Source organism: Meleagris gallopavo, chromosome 1, assembly GCF_905368555.1.
Source record: "Meleagris gallopavo chromosome 1, MGAL_WU_HG_1.1, whole genome shotgun sequence".
Taxonomy (NCBI): Eukaryota; Metazoa; Chordata; class Aves; order Galliformes; family Phasianidae; genus Meleagris; species Meleagris gallopavo.
In genome coordinates, this window is record NC_139404.1 from 82,327,473 (window position 1) to 82,349,869 (window position 22,397).

A 22,397-nucleotide genomic window follows, 5' to 3' on the forward strand; every position below is an offset into this window, starting at 1 on the left:
CAGGAGAACCGTTCCTGGCATACGACACACTTATTGCCCTTTGAGTGGGAGAAAGCAGCACTGTGTAAATGTCCAATTCACTTCGGTAGTGTGATAAGTGTTATTACATGCATGTGGTTAGGAAAGTAAACAAACTGGGAAAGAAGAGAGGATATAATAGGAGAGGTGCAAATCTGTCATCGTTCTCAGACCACAGCGTCTATCTCGCCTTTTAGGAAGATAATCTGTATACATTATGTCAGGTTTTGAAAAATTGTAAACAAGCTCTGGAAATCACTTATTCTCACCCTGGGTTTTTAAACAGACAAAGTCTGAGTAACTCATTTTTATTTCCAGGAGACTTCAGAAATAGAACAGGCTTTTCAGAAAACTGTTTTCTTATACGTGAGAAAGATATAGGAATGCTATTTTCTTTTAAGTAATCTGAAAGCATATTTTCTGTCTGTAAGTATGTATTATAGAAAGGTAGATGCTATGAACTTCACCTCACTGAAGGCAGGACTTTTATCTTTTCTTTGTGTCTTCTCTACAAGTCTGAGTGCAGAAAGGCATCAATGATAAGCAGGATGAACACAAATCTTTGCAGGAACTTGAGAGATGTACAGTAGATCATTTGAGTGTGACCTCTGGATAGTTTCACATGCAATATGTCAGTCTTAATGCTCCAGGCAAATGAAAACTGTCCAATAATGCGCCATCCTTTCAGATGGAGGCATCTCTTTGCAGAAGGATTTACACTGAAAGAAGAAGCATTTACATAAAATTAAAAGCATTAAGATTGGATGGAGATGTTATAGTTAGGATGTTGAGGTGTTCTGAGGTGTTGGTCTAGTAGTAATTTTCTTATAGAGAAATGAAGAATCACTTAAACAACAACCTCTCAATTTTAAATTGGAAAAGAAGGTTGTTCTTAAGTGATCCCTCCTTTTCTTTTTCCCATTTAAAATTGAGAAAAAATTTTAGCCTCCACTAAAATGTCAGTCCATCCACTTCTCTTTTTTTTCACTTTCTTTACTGTAGTTGTAATGATAAATATTCTGTTCTTGGGATGTTTGTCTTTTGAAACTAAGCCTATGTTGTTTTTCAATTATTTCCTGCATGATGTTTTTGCAGCTTGGCATTGGCTTCCCAGCTTAGTCTGATTTTTGGATTTACCTGGTGGTGATCAACGCTAGACTGGATGGGGCCCTGGGCAGCCTGGTCTAGTATTAAATGGGGAGGTTGGTGGCCCTGCATGTGGCAGGGGGGTTGGAGATTCATTATCCTTGAGGTCCCTTCCAACCCGGGCCATTCTGTGATTTCAGTGACTAGTGGGGAAGTGACATTTATTTTTCCAAGTATGAAAAATACATTTATATTAATAAGGTAGAGGGGAAGGTAGAAAGGATTTCCACATTCAATCTTTCAGACAGAAGAGAAGAGAAGGAGCTATACTTCATAGAAAAAAATGATCAAAATGGCACTGCTAATCTTTGCTGAAGCTCATATCTCATACTACTGGAAAGACTTGAACATCCTTTTGTGTACAGAAGACGGACTTAATGTTTTGTAAGAAAGACATTAAGAAGGAGCGTTCATCACTGCATTTGGGAATTTTTTTTCGTAATGTGTTAGTGAAAAGTTAATGCTGTAGTTAGATTTAATACTTTCTAAGCGTGGTCCAGGGAATTTCAGGCTAATTACACTGCTTTAATACAAGGAAAACTGATGAGTCAAGAGTCTATAAATTAATTTAAACCACTTAGATAATGATGATATGATGGTAATTTACCAGCATGTCTTTTATAAAGGATAACGTGCTTTACTGGTCTGTGAGTTCTCTAAGTACACTTTACATAAAGAAAGATAAATCAGATCCAGATAGTTTAATTCACTTGAATACTGGGGCTTTCATTAGGGCCCCTTAGTGTTAGGAAACCAAAGTTTTCCTTTAGTGAAGTAATTTGTATGTTTAGATCTGTGCAGAATAAGCATCTGATTAGCTTTAAATAATTTTTCCCTAACACTGAACTGGAGACATGAGCATCTGAAATGAAAGGGGCTTTACTAGTGAGGTCTTGGCATCCATCCTTGGGTTAGTTCTTGTCAATATTTTTATTAATGACTAGAATAGGGAAGAACAGAGCACACTTGGTACTGTGCACCTACAATAGTTTTGGAGGATGTGATGAGAATTCAAAACATTCCTGATGAACTGCAGAGATAAAACAATGTGAAGATGAAAATGTAAACAACTTCATAGCACTACAGTAGAGGAAGGAAAATTAAAAGTACAAGTGTAAAATAGAGGAAGCACAAGTGTAAAATAAGAACAGGCTGGGTGTTGGTGAAAAGCCTGTAGAGAAGTGGTCAGAACAGTGATATATCATATGCACAGTCAGCATTGTTAATGTTGGACACAGTTTAGTACTACTCAGTGCTGGTAAGGCTGCAACCTGTGTACAGCCTCCCGTTTCTAGGCACTTTGTTATTTAGTTCACAAATAACATTAACAACTGGCAGCAAAAACAATATGAGTGAAAATACAGAATGCAGAGGTAGGAGATGGTCTTTTGCCAAAGCAAAAATAAATGATAGAACTTATAGTACGTTTACTATTGATCTTGGGCAGTGAGTTGGCAAACTTTCTGCAGGAAGTAAAATACAAAATTAATATATTCTGGAACAGATTCTAGGGAATCTCTTGAGGGCTTTAACCTCTAGAGTTGAATTTATTGATACTGCAACAGTAGATTTAAAATTACCATTTATAATTATGGGCTATGCAAACTGCAAGGAATAATTTTAACCACTTCCTCTTTGTAATTATAACCATTCATTAACAGTCTCATGCACAATGTTCAGTGAGGAATAACAAAAATATATATTAATAAGCATGTGAATGGTTTGAATGATCATGTTAGATCCCATCATATAAATCAGTGGTGCAGTCTCAATTCAAATATCGTGTTTAGTTTTGTTTATGCTCAGGAAAGAAGTAAATGAATGTCATGATAACTATGGAAGCATTCTTCTAGCCAGGGTGCTTGAATGTAGTATTTTCGAGGGGAAGTGTGATGCTTTGATTTCTGTCTTGTTTGCATGATGCGGGTCACTCATAAGATCATCTTTCCCCCCGTAGCCCACTTTTTGCTACTCCAGAATAAAGCAAATAAAAACCATCTGGAAATCCTCTCATACAGTACACAGTAAGGCTGGAAGATCAGTAGCTGCGGGTTCTCACTGTGACTGTGGTTTTGGGGTGTTTAGAAATTGTGTCCACGTTGCTTAGTAAGAATGCTCAGAGTTGCATTCTCTTTTTTTTCTACTGAAAAAGAAGGGACTAATAAAATTGTTCTTTGAAGCATTGTTGACGCATAGCTGAAATACATTTCAAGAAGGCCCAGCTCTGAGTCCCCCTTCCTCTTCTTTTGAAATGAAGAAAAAAAAAAAAAACCCACAAAAACAAACCAACAACAAAAAAAACCTGTTTGGAGCCAAACCTGATGATTCTCTGGGACAGAACCTTAAACCTTGGCAGCAAAGAATAAGAACCTTTTTCTTTTCATTATAATGTGAAGCAGAAATGCATTTCAAAATGTCAAAAAAAACCAAAACAAAACAAAAAAAAACCCAGACACAAAATGAGTAGCTACTTGGTGCTAATTTAAGTGTATTGTATTGGTTGCCTCTGGAAATACGTTATTGGATTAGGTAGATCATTGATATCATTGCTGATGACAGTTTATGTATTCCTGAGAAAAATCTTCTGTTGTTCCTGAGGAATTATTTTTAATTATTGGAAGGGTAATGAGTAAATGAAGTATAGAGACTGAGATGCCTGGCTTGCTTTGAAGGCAGACTGTCTTCCGTGATAAGCTTTTAACAGTGGAGTGGTTACATTGGGAAATGGGCCAAGAACAAAGGGAAGAGAATGTTATGTCCTTAGTCATAGGGCTGGTGGTTGGTAGTGCCTGGGACTGGCAGATCCCAGGAACACAGCTGCTACATCCCATTAATTAACGTGCTGTTAGGTTAAAAGTGACTTTTGTGAATTGTTTTATTTTTATTCCAATCCATAATTCTGCAAAAAGTTGTAGCGTTTTTCAGTCTGATGTCTTTCCTGTTATTTTCTTCTCCTTAATGGAGTACAATTTTCAAATGTTGTGTTGCAAAGAAACAAATTGTTGAAGAAAAGTGTCACTGATGAGACCTTATGTCATCTGATTAAACTCTGTTGGAAGATTATTTGTCCAGTGTAATTAGCGTGGTAACAATGCCTTCTAGGAGACTTAGTGCTCTATCTCTCTCTTTCTGTCATTTGTTAGGATTAGTATTAAATTCCCTAGTTGTATTTAGTAATACTTGCGATTCTTTTGTGTGTTGTGATTAAAAATTCATCATAATTAGTGCCTAATCTTCGGCTTTGATTTGGATTCTTACTGTAATCGCATTTTGAACATGCACTGGCTCTGTTTGAAGGATCCTTAAAAAGTTGAAAAAGTTGTTTTTCCATGACATATCTGGATTTTAAAGTTGAAAACACATTGTGAAAAGCTGCTGAAATGACACTTTGTCTAATTAGTTCTTCTTTCCCTTGGCCTTATCTGCCCACAAAGGAGAGCATACGTCCCAATTCAGTCATGTAATTGGCTGAAAGCCAGAAGCATCTCAGTCTGAACCTTGAGCTTGTGCTTTTCATCTACTTCAGGATTGCCTTTGTTTTTTTGTTCCTATTTGGGGGATAGAATTTAAAAAGAAGGCATCTCTGGGAGAAGTGATGCATGTGTTGCCTAAACTGGGACAGTGGAGGCCAAGTGGAGGCTCACAGCTCATGTATCCTCCTGTGCCTTGATTCCTGCATTTGGGAAGTGGAGTTAACATCTTGTTTTGCAAACATAAATGAAATCTCATGACTCTCTCAAAGAGATTATATGGTATATATATATATTCATATAGAATCATAGAATGGCCTGGGTTGAAAAGGAGCACAATGATCATGTAGTTTCAATCCCCCTGCTACATGCAGGGTCTCCAGCCACTAGACCAAATTGCCCACAGCCACATCCAGCCTGGCCTTGAATGCCTCCAAGGATGGGGCATCCACAGCCTCCTTGGGCAACGTGTTCCAGTGCGTCACCACCCTCTGTGTGGAAAAACTTCCTCCTAATATCTAACCTAAGCCTCCCCTGTCTCAATTTAAAGCCATTCACCCCTGTAAATATATAGATAAACAAAAAATTATATAAAAATAAGTACAGATTATATAATTAAATAAATATATATAATGATATGTAATACTTTATATATATTTATATATTGTAATATTTATAATATATATTATAATATAGGTAATATAGAAACACCATTCCCCCTTTATATATATATATATATATCTCTATAGAGAGAAAGACATCTGTCTGTGAGCAATGGTGACAATGATTTTTGTGGTTAAGCCTTTTTAGTGCTGCAGTCCTAAGGAGTTCTGGTGCTTTGTGTCTCTGAGTGAGAGTGGTCAGAAATAAACATATCAAGATTGTCCAGTGTCTTTATCACAGTTATATATTAAACCAATCTTGTATTGAAGACCATTTTGCGAATAATATTCTTACTTTATTTGACTTCGGTCACTAAAGGAGTCTGTCCCATCTCTACAGAGAAGAAAAATCTTAAAACTTCAGTGGAGAAGCAGCCTAGAAAGCTGAATATTTAAGTCTAAAAGAGGAATTTTGCTTACAGTGTGTAAAACTGCTGGGGATAAAAGTTCTATAAAAAGCGGATCTCCCTAGTACCTCAGAACCTGATACTTGAAGAGTATTTTAGAGTTCTTGCCAGCTGTGAAGGCCCATGCAAGTGGGCTGTTCTTTACTGATAGAGTGTAAAATGGAGAAGGGCAGCTGTTGGGCCAAGCAGCTTTCTCATATCCACGTAACCTTGATTGCCCTTTGCCTGGCACTGTCCCTTCTTCCGTCTTTGATTTCTCGTAAACCAGTGGCTGTTAACTGGAATACTGCATCTGAAGACAGAGAATGAGGAAATCTTCATGCTCTGCTGCAGATTACTTATTTATATCTTTATTTCCTGGAGGATTCCTAGGCTGGCCGTTCATCTCTGAAGTCACAGTTATATGCTTGCTGCTTCCCCGAGACCTTTGTGTAGATGCACTGGGTTGGTCAACTTTTCCTATAGTGTGGACAAAAAGAAACTAGAGGTCTTTTTTCCTTTTTTATATAGTCTTATACTTCCTTTGTAAATTTCTTAGTCTCTTCATTTTGCTGCTGCAATTTTTTTTTTAAAACTTCCTTTAAAAAATAGGGAAGACATATTTTTCTAGCTTTATATGAAAGTTAAAAGGAAACTTTTATCAGTGCAAGTGAGCCGTGATGTAGCAGTATATTTTGACAACAGGAATTGCACTCACCTCCACTTGTTCTGTAAGCCCCAAGAGCTGCATGCACTGGATACATACCCAGATCTCAGGCACTCCCTTTAGCAGTTTAGAGATTTTTTTTTTGAAAAAATGTGTGCCATTTTATAGGGGGAAGGTGGTTTTACATGAGCCTTGATTTAAAAAATGCTGTGGTGAATACTTCAGGTACAAGTTTTTTCATTTTCATTTGTAAAAACACTTCTTTAAAAGCTAAGGTGATCAGAGGGCTGGAGCACCTCTCCTATGAGGAAAAGTTGAGGGAACTGGGCTTGTTTAGCTAGGAGAAGAGAAGGCTCCAGGGAGACCTCATTGTGGCCTTCCAATACTTGAAGGGAGCTTATGAACAGGAGGGGGAACAACTGTTCGTAAGGGTGGATAGTGATAAGACAAGAAGGAATGGTTTTAAACTGAGACAGGGAGGTTTAGGTTAGATATTAGGAGGAGGTTCTTCACACAGAGGGTGGTGACACACTGGAACAGGTTGCCCAAGGAGGCTGTGGATGCCCCATCCCAGGCTGGATGTGGCTCTGGGCAGCCTGGTCTGGTGGTTGGAGACCCTGCACATAGCAGGGGGTTTGAAACTACATGATCATTGTGCTCCTTTTCAACCCAGGCCATTCTATGATTCTTTCCAGTTATCTATTTTATTTACTCAGAACTTCTAAGCTTTCAATATGTAGGAAGCTTACAATTGTGTGCTACAGGTATTAGCAGACAGTGTACAATTCAGGTCTCGAGTGTGGTAGGACTTAAATGTCAGCTTTATTTTATTTTCATTTACTGAATTTATGCAATGTTATAAAAAAAACTTTCAGCTTAAAGACTAGTTAATAAAAGGATTCAATGATTAAGAGTCAAATTTTGCTGTTGTAATTCATTACAGAATACTCTGCTCTGAAACAATGTCCAAAAATTTGTAGTTGCTCACAGTTTGTACAAGAGGGCAGACAGTTTTGTTATATAAAAACGTGAACGCTCTATAATTCTCAAATAATAGAGTACTGTGCTTAGCTGCCATGCTCTTTCAAATGGCATGATTAGTATAAGTGCAGACAGTCTGAAATGCGCATTCAGTGGAAAATCAGTGGTTCTTGTTCTCCTACATTAATATTTTATTACATTAATATTTTGTTTCTTTTCAATGCCATTAAGTCTTTGAGTATACATTATAGCATAAAATAGTATGATCAGCAATAACATATTTGTGAGTTAGAACCTCAGAAGCAGTGGGCTATTTTTCACTGTGCTTTTCACATAGTGACATGAACTTCTGTGCTGATATTTATTATCATCCTGCATTGTTTCTAGTTTGAAGTTGGATCCAGCTCTGGTGAACACTGTGTAAGACTGCAAAATAGGTAGCCTATGCCCTGAATTGATTACTGTTTAAGCTACAAATATTGGTATTGGAACTTCAGTATAAATATAAATCTTGATTTTTGAAGTTACTGGGTATCTCAGAAAAGCAAAGACTTCACCAGCGACCTTTTTGGCTAGAACCTAATTAATCATTTTTCAGCAGCTGAATGGAATTTAGTTGTTCGTCACTCTTTTAGATAGAGAATAAAAATATTATAAATTCATAAACATAAATTTAGAGTATTTAGATAGGGAGCTTTGCCCCCTGCTTCTTTTCACAGCTGTAAACAGACATTGGCTTTTGTTTAAGTGTTATGGAAGCATAAATACTTTGGAATTCTAAATTCTTTTGTTTGAGTACTGCACTTTGTGTGTTTCCTCAGGACTAGCTGGAAAGATTATAAAAGCCATCATCAATGAAGGATTTCAGATCTCAGCTTTGCAGATGGTAGGTTTTCTTTTGTCTTAATCTTTTTTTATAAACAGAGGCCAGAACTGTGCTATATGCACTTGACAGCAATGTAGAGATGTCTTCCTGAAGTACAAAACCCTTATATAGGCTGTGTAGTTAGGTTTTGGGATCAGTACTGCCTTTGTTATATTTGTATTTTATTATTTGATTGATCAGCTAATCTGTTTCCCCATGCTGTTCAACCACGAGCAAAGAGACTTTATCTCTGTGTTTCAGTTTCACATGGCTAGAAGGGGTGTAGTGATACTGATGTTTTCTGGAACACTTTTGAAAACTGAACTAGTTGGGATTAGGAAAAAGATTAACATCCTACAAATCTTTAAACTTATAGTTAGTGTGAATTTATAGGAGAGTTTTTGAAGATACATCAAAGATTGACATCTTCATCAACAGCAGAATTTAAAGGGAATTGGACAGATTGTTCCTGAGAGTAGCCCTATAAGAACTGCCTTTTGTGTTTTCTGAAAGTCTTAAGATCTGAAATCTCCTTGTGACTCAAATACCCTCCAGAAATGAAGAGTAGTTCCTTCTCTTTCCTATACAACAAACTTGTATATCCTCTTGTATGTCTTAGTGGCATTAGCCAACACTACAAATGAAGTACATTGTCAACTGATGTTTAAGGTAGAAGGTACTCTATGCTCTTTTGCGTGTGGGACCATTGGCTAAAAGCATGATAAACATATTACAGTTGTAAAGCCATTCCTGTTACTGGTTGGAACTTAAAGTAGCATTCTGAATTCTTGCTGGTTAAGAAGGGGTATCTATTTTTTTCCATTTAATGCAAATGTCTAACATTTTTTATTTTCGTAGTTCAACATGGAGCGTGCAAATGTGGAAGAATTTTATGAGATTTACAAAGGTGTTGTTGCAGAATATATGGTAAGCATAAATTTGAAAAGTCTCTATTTATAAATAAAACATGATTAAACAAGGAAGTGGTCACATCTGCCCATCTTGAGACTGTGATAATACTTCCTCTAGGAACTTGGTTTTGTCCAATTCTAACTTGTTCTGAAATAAATATACGTCATATCCAAAATTGTGCTGCCTATCTTGTAACAAAGGAGCATCCTTTGTGGGAATTGTTGAGCCAAGTAATTTGTAAAATACAGCAGAGAGAAAGAAGCCCTCAGGTAAATTATTGTGGTAAAACTACGTATCACACACACATATATATTTATATATATACATATGTATATATAGCATATACATTTTGGTCAGTTTGATATTGCATTATTAGCTTGTACCAGAATAAGTATGTATTGTTTTGTTTACAGTGGGGCTGCTACACTGGAATGTTCTCCTAGTGATATTCTGAGCTGTTCTTCAGTTTATTGATCTGACTTCTGTGGACCTTCAGGAAATTTAAGACATAGTGTAATCCTAGGGGCATCTGAGATCACATATATTACTTTGGTTTGTTGTATTGCAATATAAGACTTCCTAATGGCAGATAGAACAACAGGAATCAGGAAGACAACTTTGTGTTTCCGTATAACCTTTATTCATTTTATAAATAGTAATGATTTTCTTTTCACTGCTGTGCTATGTACCATGCAAATTATCCTTAATTTATAAATGGTTAAATTATTAAAAGATTTCTACTTAGTTACTTATATTATTCCAGACAATTACTAATAGTACTCCGACAATGTGACTTTTTCTTTCCTTTATGATTGTTTAATCAACTTCAATAGGGTTTATAGATTCCTCTTAAAATAGTTTAGGGACACTGTTTGTTTGCTGTCAGATTGATGAATACTTACAAAATTTCCTCTACTAACATCCTTTGTGCCAGGAACCCATAAAAGACTGGACAGACAGACTTGAAGGTGAGTTACAGAACTCAAATGTGATAGTGCCTGACTGGTATTTCAAGGCCCAGAGAATCCTCTGGTATTATAAAAACACAAATTGAACCAAATTTGATAGTCTCTATCACTTTCTGCTTTTTGATATATGCTCTGACCCTCAGATAAGTGGTAAAGTTATATACTTTGACTGAAAAGTTACTCAGAAGGGAAGGTGACATTTAAACTGGAAAAGTGAGTAAAGGAATCTATTTCAGATGGGATTTCAAGTGAGAATCTGGAGCTCCGTCCTGAAAGCCATATGTGCGTGATGCACTTAGTTGAAATTAATGGGATATCTTCATGCACTCAGCTTATTTGTGAAACAGGATAATGTGGGAAAGCTGATCGTGATGGTAAAGACATCCAGAAAAGACACATATGGAAACAGCAGTAGATATTGTCAGTGCAGGCCAAATAGAAAGAAGTACATTTTGAAATAAGGAACTGAAGAAAGAACATGACCTCTTATATCTGTGACTCAGAACCGTCTGTTTTGATCTGAATTGTATTTATAATTTTAAAATAACTCAGTGCAGAAGTGGAAGATACTTATCACCCATAAGTCTTCTTCAGAAAACATACTCTCACTTCTTCTGGTTACACATTTACAGTCAGATAAAGGCTTGATGTACTGTATGTAAAACATATATCTGTGAAATAAAAATGCTGAACAGTTGCTAAATTGAAAAAAAAAAAAAAAAAAATAGGTTTGTTTATCTCCTCTAATCAATAGGTCCTATATAGGATTTTGCATACTGATGATTAGTTTTTGTGCTGTTTTACTTTTTCTGCTATAGCAAGACTGTGAAATGGGGATAAAGGAGGAAGATTATTTTGTGCTAGCTCCAAATCCACCTTATTAATCAAAAATGCTTGAACTTCATCCAGTTTCAAGAATGGTCTTGGTTGACCACTAGCCACATTATCTGATGAATAAATCATTTGCTAAAGAAAAATTAATTTAGCTGTAATTACAAGTCCTACCAAAGTGAGAAAGGTGGTGAGCTTATTCTTGGAAGATTCTTTGTTGTAAAGCATGAAACTAGCCTGCACTCTACTCACATGCTCTCAAGAATATTTCTATCTACGTTTGTTAGGAGCAGGTTGATGATAGAGGCACTTGGCTAAAGTTCTGTCCTACTCACTTCACGGTGCTAAGATGAAGCATGTGCTCTTAATGTGGTATTTATTACAAAGATAGTGACTCTTTGGAACAGTGTTGCTTGACTTGGAGTCTTTTGAGTATTTCATTTCCATCATACTTCATAAAATGCAGAAGTGGACTTCATTGTTTTCCTGCTGCTTTTTGCCTGCCTGCTCTTGATGCTCTTGTTCTCTGCTGTGGCTCATCCTTGACCTGTGCAGAGCTGGTGAGCTTGGTTGCAGCACCTTTTGCATTATTCCCCATTCTCTCTGATTTCTTGTGAATGTTTTCTTCTTTTCTCTTTCCTGACTAACTTTGGTACTTTTAGTTGCCCTTATTTGTTCAAAACTTGCCTGCCCAAATTTCTGGACAAGAATGCAATTATAAAGGCATGCTTTTTTAAATTAAAAAAAAAAAAAAAACCAAAAAAACAAAAAACAAAACCTTAGACTACAGCATCAAAGTAGCATATTTTTGCTTCTGAAATCTATGCCTCTAATTGACAAACTCTAAATTGACACTAATGTCTGGAGATAGCTTAAGCTTGCAGAAACTAAAAACCTGTATTTATCACTACTGAGGACTCGAGGATATGTCTTTACACTTCAGGAGACTCCAGCAAAAAGGTTTATTTCAGTGTAACCGAGATTCTGGAAAGAGCATACACAAAAAATACTGCCAGATCAAGGATCTTTTTCCTGAAATGATGTGCCATGCACTCCTTTCAATTTAAATTCCTGGTTCTATTGTCCTGTGTGTTTCAGCTTCCATAATACACAAAGAAATGACAGAACCAAAAGAAATGACAGAACCAAAAGCCCAAGAGATGTTTTCTTGACTTTAAGCCATCAAATATAGACTATGTGCTGTGCTTCCTATAGGGAATGTTGTTAAACATGATGTCTGTGGAACTTGCTCAACATGGTGTCATTTTTCAGACATTAATTCAGTTTAGACTGACAAGTTATGAGGCAGTTCTGTGAAATCCAAGTCAAGATTAGTAAGAATGCACCTGTAAAAGAATTTATTGTGGATACTGTTGCATGTATCCCAGAGATAGAATATCAAATTTATCTCCATCTCCACCATGTAAACTAAGTTACAAAATGTGAAACATTTATTTATTTATTTATTTATTTATTTATTTATGAATACTAATGATATATTTGCTTCATGTCTTTCCTTTCCTAAATACACTAGTATTTCTTTTTTTCTTTTCCTATCTGGTATGTTTGGATCAAGTTTTTGGGGGCAGTGCAACCCTCTGTAGTGCTCAAAGCTCAGATTTGTTTTGGTCTTTTTTCTTTTCCAGGAGATGGTTACGGAGTTGTGCTCAGGCCCTTGCATAGCAATGGAGATTATACAGCCTGAACTTCCAAAAGTGTTCAGAGACTTTTGTGGTCCTTCTGACCCTGTAAGTACTTGCTTGAGTGATAAGGAATGCTTTAAAAAAAAAAAAAAAAAAAAGATGAAAAAGGATGCAGTGTCTGTATGAATTGAAATCTGTGTGAACTGAAATATCACAGTGTGGTATGACTGTCATATACCTGCTGCATTTCCTCAAAACATGTGAGCGTCACATTATTATAGAAGTGAAATGCTAGACTTTGGATCAGTTTGCAAATTCTCTAATGATTTCTTCAGTTTTACCTAAACCAGACGATAAAATAGTATGATGATATTTAAGTGAAAATAAAGTTATCCAGAAATCACGGTTAAAGATGTGTAAGTATTCTAGCACAAGTCTTGAGAGCTCTGGAACAAATAGTTATTACTGTTGTATGCCAGTGTAAATCAGTTGTTAGTGCCCTGCAGTCTGTAGCATTGTTCTCGGACAAAACTATAAAAGGAGAAACAGTTTCTGTGGCTTTGTAAGGAAACAAAAAAAATGCAAATCTTACTGTAGCCGTTTGTTATGCTAATAGTTCCAGCTTTTACTTTTAATTTCTTGAGATAAGTAATTGGATATGCATGATACTGTAAGCAGTCTGGAGACAAGCGTAAAACAAACGTAAATGCTGTCTCAAAGGGTTTTCCATTTTTTGTTAAATAACGAATGCTACTGTACCACACAGAAGCCACAAAGAGAAATATCAAGATGGAGGCAATGAAATCACGCTAGCTATTATAATTTCATGTTTTAGTTGCAGACTGAGTGAGTTTAACAGTTTCCATGGGGAGGAAAAATCACGAAGGTTTATACTGGTACTGTACAGTAATTTGTTTGGGATATATTTCTCTTCAGATCTGGAGAAATATAAGCTAAAGGCGTTATCCAAACCCGTTTTCCCCTTCCTTTTGATCACATTGAATGTTACAAATGTTCCTCTACTCAGTTAGCATTTTGTAAACCAGCAACTTTTGGACACCAGCTTCACAGCAGTTGCATTAATGTATGTTTGGAAGATAGGCAGCTGTGTTTAGTATTTCTGTATGCTGTTTTCTATCAGAATTTCAAGCTAATTGACTCTTCAAGCATGTAAAGTGCATGTGTAGTGACTGTGCCTGTTTTCAAGAGTGATCTTTGCCTGAAATGTGTCTCTCTTCAGATTGTGTTACTGGCTTGTCCTTGAGGAAGAAATGGCTGAGGTATCTCAGTGGCCTTCTGTCATTCATAACCTGTGTAGTCAGTGAAACTCCCGAATGAACTTATGGTGAAAATATCTGTCTCAAACAAAGGTATCAGAAACCACAGTGGAGTTGCATTCTGTAGCAAGGTTATCACAGAATCATAAAATCACCGAAGTTGGAAAAGACCATGATGGAGGGACCATTAAGATACTGTGCACTTGATGTTCTAGTGGTTAAAGTAAATGTGTCACGCAAATAATGTATCGTGACTAGGAGATCTGGATCTATCTGTATTTTTTTCATCTGTTTATATATGCTAGGTCCTGGTGTGTGTGTACAACCTATTTAGAAATGCAAGTGAAGAAAAGTTTGTAGCTATAGTACAGAATATATCTGAGTCATTCTGGCTCCTGTTAAGTATTTTCCATTTAGTGGTATTGAGATCACAGTGATTACTTTCAAAGCAAAGTCCTGTTTGAAGTTAGTAAAGGAACTGGAATTTGACTTACGTAACGAATTGCTCTCAGTCACGTGTGCTGTGAATTATATCTCAGATACGTAGCAAATGTAATAACCACTCTGTGGCAAGTCATGTGTTACAATTGGATCTGATTGTCAGCAGCACTCTAAGTCTGTTCTTGGTTTTGCAGGGAGATGGCTGGGGCACGCTTCTTTTATAAAAGGCATCCAAAGAGATGTGATCCATATTTTGCTAAATCAAAGCAAGATGTTGATTAGAAACAAGTTCAGTTTTTGTCCAAGTCTCTGATTAAGGCTGAAAAAAGAATCAGAGTTGTTCCATTTTGAGCACTAGACTTTAATAAGCTAGCAATTTATACCAAGTGTACAATGCTAAAAATGAAGTGGAACTTTGTGCTATTTTCTACAACTGGGTAATATTTTGTTAGCACCGCAGGTCAGTAAGGCTCTCTGCCAAAAATATCCTTCGTTATAAAACACCTTTTAAATTCTTTATTAAAACATCTTGGGTGGTAGTAGGGGAAGACTGCTAACCAAAAACCTGTTCTGAGCTTCTTTGTAGGAGAATATGAATAACCTATGATATCTGGAAAGTTGGGTAAAGATATTTGTCTGTAATGAGCTGTGCTAGCTGTTCTTAGTCTCAAAATTACTGTCCCTGACTTGATTGAAGGGATCTGTGTCACAGTTCTCAGTCTTGGTGTGTGTGTCCCTGTTGGGTAGTGAATGGACAATGAGAAATGCTTTTCTGCAGATCCTGCTGCTTCCTGCATTCTCTCATTTTACACTGGTACATTGCTGATGAATGGCTGTCTGGGCCGTTGCACTCTTGGTGAACTGTCAGAATCTTAAATCATACATAGCTTAGCCTTCTGCAGCACAGCCAAATTTTTTCTGGTTATGGTGGCCTAAACTGAGGCCTGTCTGTACTCTCATATCAGCTATGGTGGTCATCTTGTCTTCTGTTTGCAGGCCTGCAGTTTAGCCATCTTTGCAGCCAGACCTCAGACTGATCATGCAGCTTGCTCTTAACATCCCTTTGCACCTTGATCTCTCTTTCCTTGGAAGGCTTCTGTAGTTGGTGTGTACAGCATAGAAATGGAAAACTTTCTCCATATCTGCTATCATAAATAAGTATTCATGCTTTACGTATTGTTGCAGCAACCCTATAAAAAACTAACAGGCTGTCCTGATGCCTATCTTGAAAATACTGCTCTTTACAAAATTATCATGTGCTGTTCAAAAAAAAAAAATCTCAGAATATCACACCAGTCTTAAACTTCTCAAGGAATCCCCAGTCTCTCCTAAGATCCAAAAGTGAGGAGATGTGAGGTATCAAGATCCTATGAGCCGTGGAACACTTCCTTTTAGATATTTGAATTCCGAGTAGGAATGGGATTTCTGAAATGACTGAATTCCACAGATTTTCTGTGGTTTCTGAACTGACAAAGTCCTTTTTCAAAATCATGCCACCTTATCAAATCTTGTTAAGTAGATTATCAAACTGTATATTTCATGCTGGGTGCTGTTATCTCACTCTCTTCACTGGCGTGGTTCTGAAGTTGAGAGGAAAAAAAAAAAATACACCTGTGGTAAAAAGGTAGCTGATGTAGAAAGCTGGTAGGAGGACTTTAAGTCAGTTAACTTGATCTTTAGTGCACACTCACTTGGAAATAAGAGTTGCTAACTGCAACCGAACTTAAGTAGAAAAGAAGTTATGTTTCTTCTTGAGAAATGGTAGTGCACCATAAGGTAAATGCAGCACAGCGTGCCTTATTTTCAGTGTTTTTGGATTATTCCACACTGAGTTGAGGACAGGGAAGAAAATGTGTGTGGGACTGCTGCAAATAGTGAATGGCCTTTAGGTGTCTGTTGTCTCATGTGTAACGGGAAGCAAAGGTGAGCACTGAAAACCTCAGCTTCGTAGCAGGGATAAACAGTCAAGGGGATTCTGTTACTGCTTGAGTTCAGTGGCATGGATGTTTCAACTGATTGGTGTTTGTGTGGGTTTTTTGGCCTCTGAAGCACTTAAAAGCCTTTTGCTAATACTTAGATCTGAAGATACAGCTTTCATTTCACATCATCTTGTGTTGAATTAGCTGCTTGTAATGTTTTGTCATGGAATTGTCGAGTTTGATTACTTTCTATTCATAAAACACTTGAAAAATACTGTAGAAATTGGATTCTATAGTTTTTTTTTGTTTGTTCTTGCCTTTCTTTTGAACTGACTTCATGCACAAATGAAAAGGTTGGTTATAACATGTGATTGAAAGAATTTGTGTAAGTTACATGCTCCTGGCTGATTGTGTAATCTATAGTAATCTTAACTCCTTTTAGTTAGAAGTGGTAGTACACTAAAAGTTACTCAAGTACCTTATGCTGTGAAATATTTTTAACATGATGGGATGATGTGGTGCAGTATTTTTGCATCTGGTGGGCTGGGTCCGCTGGGGGGTTTTCATATACTTGGTTTTGATCCTTACCTGCATTACTTTTACATAGGGGATTTGCAATTTTAAGTGTAACAGTGTATTAATAGTCTTTTGTAGTTTTGCATCAGTGACAAAGAGCTGAAAGAGAGATTGGATGGTTTAAAGCAAAGCAGTGAACTGGAAGAGTGGGAGTCTGCTTTAGCTCCATTCCTGACCTCGCTGTGTGACCTTGGACAAAAGGTTCAATATGTTTCTGCCTCAGTTATCACATCAGTTAAATAGGGATAACAGTATGAGCCAAAGAGCATTATTGCTGTAAGACTTTTATCTGTATAGCCCTCCTGTGAACATCTAGCTGGAAATGATCTACGTGCAGGGTTAAAAAATGTTCAGCCGTGTATTGGAAGCACAGTATTTTTTATTACAACACATAAGAATGAGTTCAGAGAAAAGTATAAAGAAATATAAAAGTTATTTTCGAGCTGCTAAATGTGTGTTCTGGTAATACCTTCAGACCTGTTTCAGTGTGGATCTCCCTGTATCCTGGTGAGCCTCGATCAGAGTGTTGATAATCAAATACACAATGTGTCTCAAGAGAAATACAATTTATTAATCTAATTCTCTAATGAAGACTTTCATATCATAAACCTCCTGCTCAGAGAATCTGAGTCATGTAATAATAATAAAATTTTTCATTCAGCACCAGACCATTATCAGCTAAAGCAGCAAACAGATCGATACGAGTTACGATATCCTGCTGTCTAAGCCTGCAATGGGAAAGACATGATTGAATTGCTTAGATGTTATCCAGGGTCAGTCATCTGACTCTGTCCTTTCAGTTTTTAATTTCCCCATCAAACTCTGCAGGTCTAATGAAAATGTGATACAGATAGTGCTGAGGCCTGCTAATTGGTAATTTTTTTTTCTGAGAAAGAGGCCGCAGAGAGAGACTCTTCCCTGTGGTGTTTTGGCTGAGCTGACGCTGCTGGTTCACACAGCTCAAAGTAAGACTAGGACTTCTACCTTCAGGGGGAGCAGGGGACCTATTAAGACACTGTCTAGAAGTAAGGAAGTGTTAAGACTGCTGTACACTAATGGACCATGGCTGTAATGCGGCTATAGTAATGAGCTGCCATCACTGCTTTAGACTATGCCAGATACACTGGTGTATGGTGTGACATTTGCCTCCAGAAGTGTTACAGCTTGTTGTCATTCAGGTCTTGTGGTTCTGTGGATGTCAAACCCCACATCTGTGGTAGTGGTTTGTTTTCCTTTGTTTAAAATGGACAGAGTCTGCACTGGTTGTACTGGAAAACAGACATACATAAATGTCACGTTTGTTCTGTTCAAAGTTGTGTGGTAGCCTTAGGAGCAGCTGAGAATCAAGAATTTGATTAAAAAATTGTACAGGTATGAGTACAGTGTCCAGAGTTTTCCCCATGTGTCCTCTTACTTCTGGATGGGTATTACAAAGGTCTGCCAACCTCCTGACACCTGGCTTTATCATATATATATGTTTTACGGCTGCAGGATGCACAATCTGGTTACAATTTTGAGATGACTCAGCTCTGTTTGTTACATACTGACTTCTTTAATGGTCACCTTTAATGGTCAACAGAATGTCCTCTGATAGGGAAAGGGACTTCAGCCTCACTGAAATACGTCTTTGTGGGGAAATCAGAAAACTAGGAGTGGTGGCAGAGACTGTTGCCTTTTTGATGCTGCTTTAAATGTTACTTATTATTGCCCAAAGATCACTGTCATATGATGACCATTTAGTGTCATGTGGAAAAGGAGTTTGTAGGCACATATTGATTCTCAGTAAGTAAATGGATATATTTTGAAAACTGCTATTTTTAGACATGATTGGCAGTCATCATCAGGAGACTAAATGCTGAAAGTTCTCAAGACTGAGCTCTGCCTTTAATCCAGTGTGACTGAACTGTGCTGGCAAGGTTGTAGTTTGAACAGAACTTTTATCTGACACACTCCTCATTTGATGCTCCAGAACTACAAGACTTGACAGTGTCAACAGAGCGACATTTTCTGCCTAAATAAATGCTAGATCAGAAATTGTTGGACTTAGTTTTAGTCATCACAAATTGCAATCATTTGATAAAATAGATAATAGTAGATAATAAAAAGTATTATCTGGTTTGATATCAAGCCCACTACCACCACAGAGGCATGACTGGTGGGCAGTCTGCTGCTTGCATCCACTGGAGAGAAGGTTCTGAGAGACAACTGAAAGTCGAGTACGTTTGCATCTTGTTTATGGTTGCTGTAGTATTTTGTTATTTATCAGTTGCCAACAAAGTCTGTCTGGCCTATGTAGCAATTTGCTTTTTCCAGTTTCCTTTGCTGCCTATCACTACGATGTTTTTGTATCCCATGACAACGAAGGCCCCTTAACTGAAATTTCTGGACACTTTGAGGAGGCTACCAGCACTTTATCAGAGGTTCTGTATGATCTCACAGAAATCAGCATCAGCTTTAGAAGCCTCAAGCCCATCTGCATCCCTGTATTTCCCTTATGTCAGACTTTGCTCTGGGCTCCTTGTGCATGGTCCCAGGCTGGAATAAATGGCTTGCATTTAGCAAGAGGAAGCTGAACATAAGACCAGAGACTGAAGGAAAACAAGGATGTGCCACAAGGCATTAACAGCATTGGTTATTGATCTTCATAGAATCATTAAATGGATTTGGTTGGAAGGGACCTCAAGGATTATCAGGTTCCAACTCCTGTTCCACAGGCAGAGTTGCCAGCTGCTAGACCAAGTATTAGATCAGGCTGCTCTGGGCCCCATCCACCCTGGCCTTAAACGCCTCCAGGGATGGGGCATCCACAGCCTCTCTAGGCAACCTGTTTCAGCACATCACCATTCTCAATAAAAAAAAAAAATCCCCCTGAAGTCCAATCTAAACCTCCTTTCTTTTCATTTAAAACTACTTGCCCTTGTCCTGTCACTATCTACTCATGTAAAAGGTTGATTTGCCTCATGTTTATAAGCTCCCTTTAAAAACTGGAATGCTGCAATGATGTGTGCCCACAACCTTCTCTTTTCCAGACTGAACAAGCCCAGTTCCTTCAGCCTGCCTTCATAGGAGAGGTGCTCCAGCCCTTGAGTCATCTCTGTGGCCCTTCCCCTTATCCAGTTCAGTAGCTCAGCATCCTTCTTACGTTGGGGTCCCCAGGCTTAGATGCAGTATTCCAGCTGGGGCCCCACGAGGGCAGAATAGAGGGGGACTGTTACCTCCTTTGCCCTGGGGCCATTCCTCTTCTGATGAAGCCCAGGCTACCATTGGCCTTCCAGGCTGCAGGCTCACACTTCTGGCTCACATTGAGTTTTTCATGAATCCCTAAGTCCTTCTCAGCAGGACTGCTCTCAAGTTTATAAACATATCTGGGATTACCTTGACCCAAGTGCACTTTTAATCTTGCACTTTGCTTTGTTGAAGCTCATTAGGTTCACGCAGACCCATCTTTTGAGTTTATCAAGGTCCCTCTGGATGGCATCCTTTCCTTCTGCTATATCAACAGCACCACTAAGCGTGGTGTCATCAGCAAGCTTGCTGAGGGTGCACTCAATGCTGTCATCTATGTCATTAGATGTTAAATAGATATTACAGAATACCACACCCAAGACAGACCCCTGGGGGACACTGCTTGTTACTGGCCTCCACCTAGGTATAGAGCCATTGACCACAACCCTCTGACTACGAAACTCCAACCAATTCCTTATGTACTGAACAATCCATCCTTGAAATCCATCTCTTTCTGATTTAGAGATAAGGATGCGGTGGGGAACCATGTCAAAGGCCTTGCAGAAATCCAGGTAGTTGACATCACTTGCCTTCCCTTTGTCTGGTGATGCCATCACTCTGTCATAGAAGGCCACCAGATTGCTCAGACACACCCTTCACTTGGTGAAACCATGCTGACTATCTCAGATCACCCTGCATGTGCCTTAACATGTCTTCCAGAAGGATTTGTTCCTTGATCTTCCTGGGCACAGAAGTAAGGGTTACCAGCCTGTAGTTCCCTAGGTCCTTCTTCCTCCTTTTCTTGTAAATGGGAGCAATATCTTCCATTTTTTTCCAGTCCTGAAGGACTTTGTTGTGACTTTTCAAACATGATGGAGAGCAGTTCAGCAGTCACATCAGCAGCTCCCTTAGGACTCCGGGATGCATGTCATCTGACTCCATGGACTTGTACACATTAAGTGTCATGAGTCTGTCTCAGACTTGCTCTGACCTTACAGTGAGGTGGATTTTGCTTGCCCAGTTCCTACATAGAGGTTCAGGTTCAGGGATGTGAAGTTCAGAGATGCGAGAATCCTGGCTGCTAGTGAAGACGGAGGTAAAGAACTCACTGAGGGCCTCAGCCTTCTCTGTATCTGTTGTAGGAAAGGAGGACTGGCTACTTAGCAGAGGAGGTATGCTCTCTTTGGCCCATCTCTTCTGACCTACATACCTGTGGAATACCTTGCCAAGTTCAGTTCCATCTTCATTGACTTGCTGTGCTGCCACAGAGACTTCCTAGCTTTGCCCCTGTATGTGTAACATGCCAAAGAATGCTGAAGCTACGTTTTCTAGACTTTTCCTTACAACACATCTTAGGCCTAACCATTTTATAAAGAATTAAACTATCTTTAGAATACTTACTTTTAAGAAAACTTTATTTCTTGCTTAAGAATTTTTGTGCTGTTCAGTAGATATTTCACAGATGAAGGTAAAGACATCCAGGCTGATCTGAAATCACAAAGACTAATTGTGTCTATCAGTAAGTGTGAAGGAAGTCTTAAAGATTGTCTTAGGGATTGTAAAGGCTCCCTTTACACTCAGACTGTCTGCATCTCAAAGCAATAGGTGGGTGTTATTAAAAAATATGGTATTTTAGGCTTCTGTGATGAACATAAGATTCTTACAAATGTTCTGAGTCATATAAATTTGTCTACTCAGCCTTTGGGATCTGTTTTTTTTTAATTATGAGGGATTTTGATTCTGACTCTCCATCTGTAGATCTTTTTTAGAAAATTAATTTTTCCATGACCTTTTTGTACTTTATCTTTCTGTTTAGAGTCTCAGTAAGCTTTCACTGTATGCTATGTTTCAGAGAGTAATTATGGATTTAGTATATATTAAAGCTGAAAGTAGTGCCTCCTATTTTATGATGTTGGCCCACAATCTCAAAGGTAGATGTTGTTCGTATGGCAGTAGAGGCTGAACCATCCCACCAGTACCTCATTACATATTGCTGTCATGTGACAGGTGGCAGTAGAGAGGCAGTCTGACAAAATGGCATCTGACACGGAAGCAGGTGACATTTTCCCAGATCACATCATTACTGGTAATGAGATGTGGTGTCACCACTACGATCTGGGGTCAATGGCAGTCCATGGACTGGCGACATGTGAATTTTCCATCAAAGAAAAAAAGTTTAAGATATAGCCCTGAACAGATGAAGTGATGTGCAGTGTCCTTTGGGATCTTGCTGCATTTCCTGGAACTTGGACAATCAACTTTGGCCACTGCATCACAACGCTGACTAAACTGAAGGCTTGATCTTCCAGAGTCAGGCCAGAGAAGAAGACAGCCTTACTTCTGCAACACGATATCATTAAGGCCCACACCAGTTGGAAGGGATTGATGCACACTGCCAATCTTGGCTGAC

At 38.1% G+C, this 22,397-nt stretch overlaps 1 protein-coding gene across 6 annotated transcripts in view; it reads left to right on the forward strand.

The window, feature by feature from the left end:
* Positions 1 to 22,397, forward strand: part of NME7 (NME/NM23 family member 7) — an 89,750-nt gene that overhangs the window by 38,277 nt on the left and 29,076 nt on the right. For 4 of the 6 annotated variants that reach the window (XR_014886901.1, XM_085238098.1, XM_085238093.1 and 1 more), the window contains exons 9-11: positions 8,152 to 8,216; positions 9,054 to 9,122; positions 12,553 to 12,654. Coding sequence is in view for 5 of the 6 variants with exons in the window: in XM_085238098.1 (XP_085094224.1) it covers positions 8,152 to 8,216; positions 9,054 to 9,122; positions 12,553 to 12,654 (236 nt within the window). In the remaining variant the exon portion in view is untranslated. Of the gene's footprint in view, positions 1 to 8,151; positions 8,217 to 9,053; positions 9,123 to 10,041; positions 10,076 to 12,552; positions 12,655 to 22,397 lie in introns of all 6 variants that reach the window. The other 2 variants (XM_085238116.1, XM_085238123.1) reach the window with 1 other exon arrangement.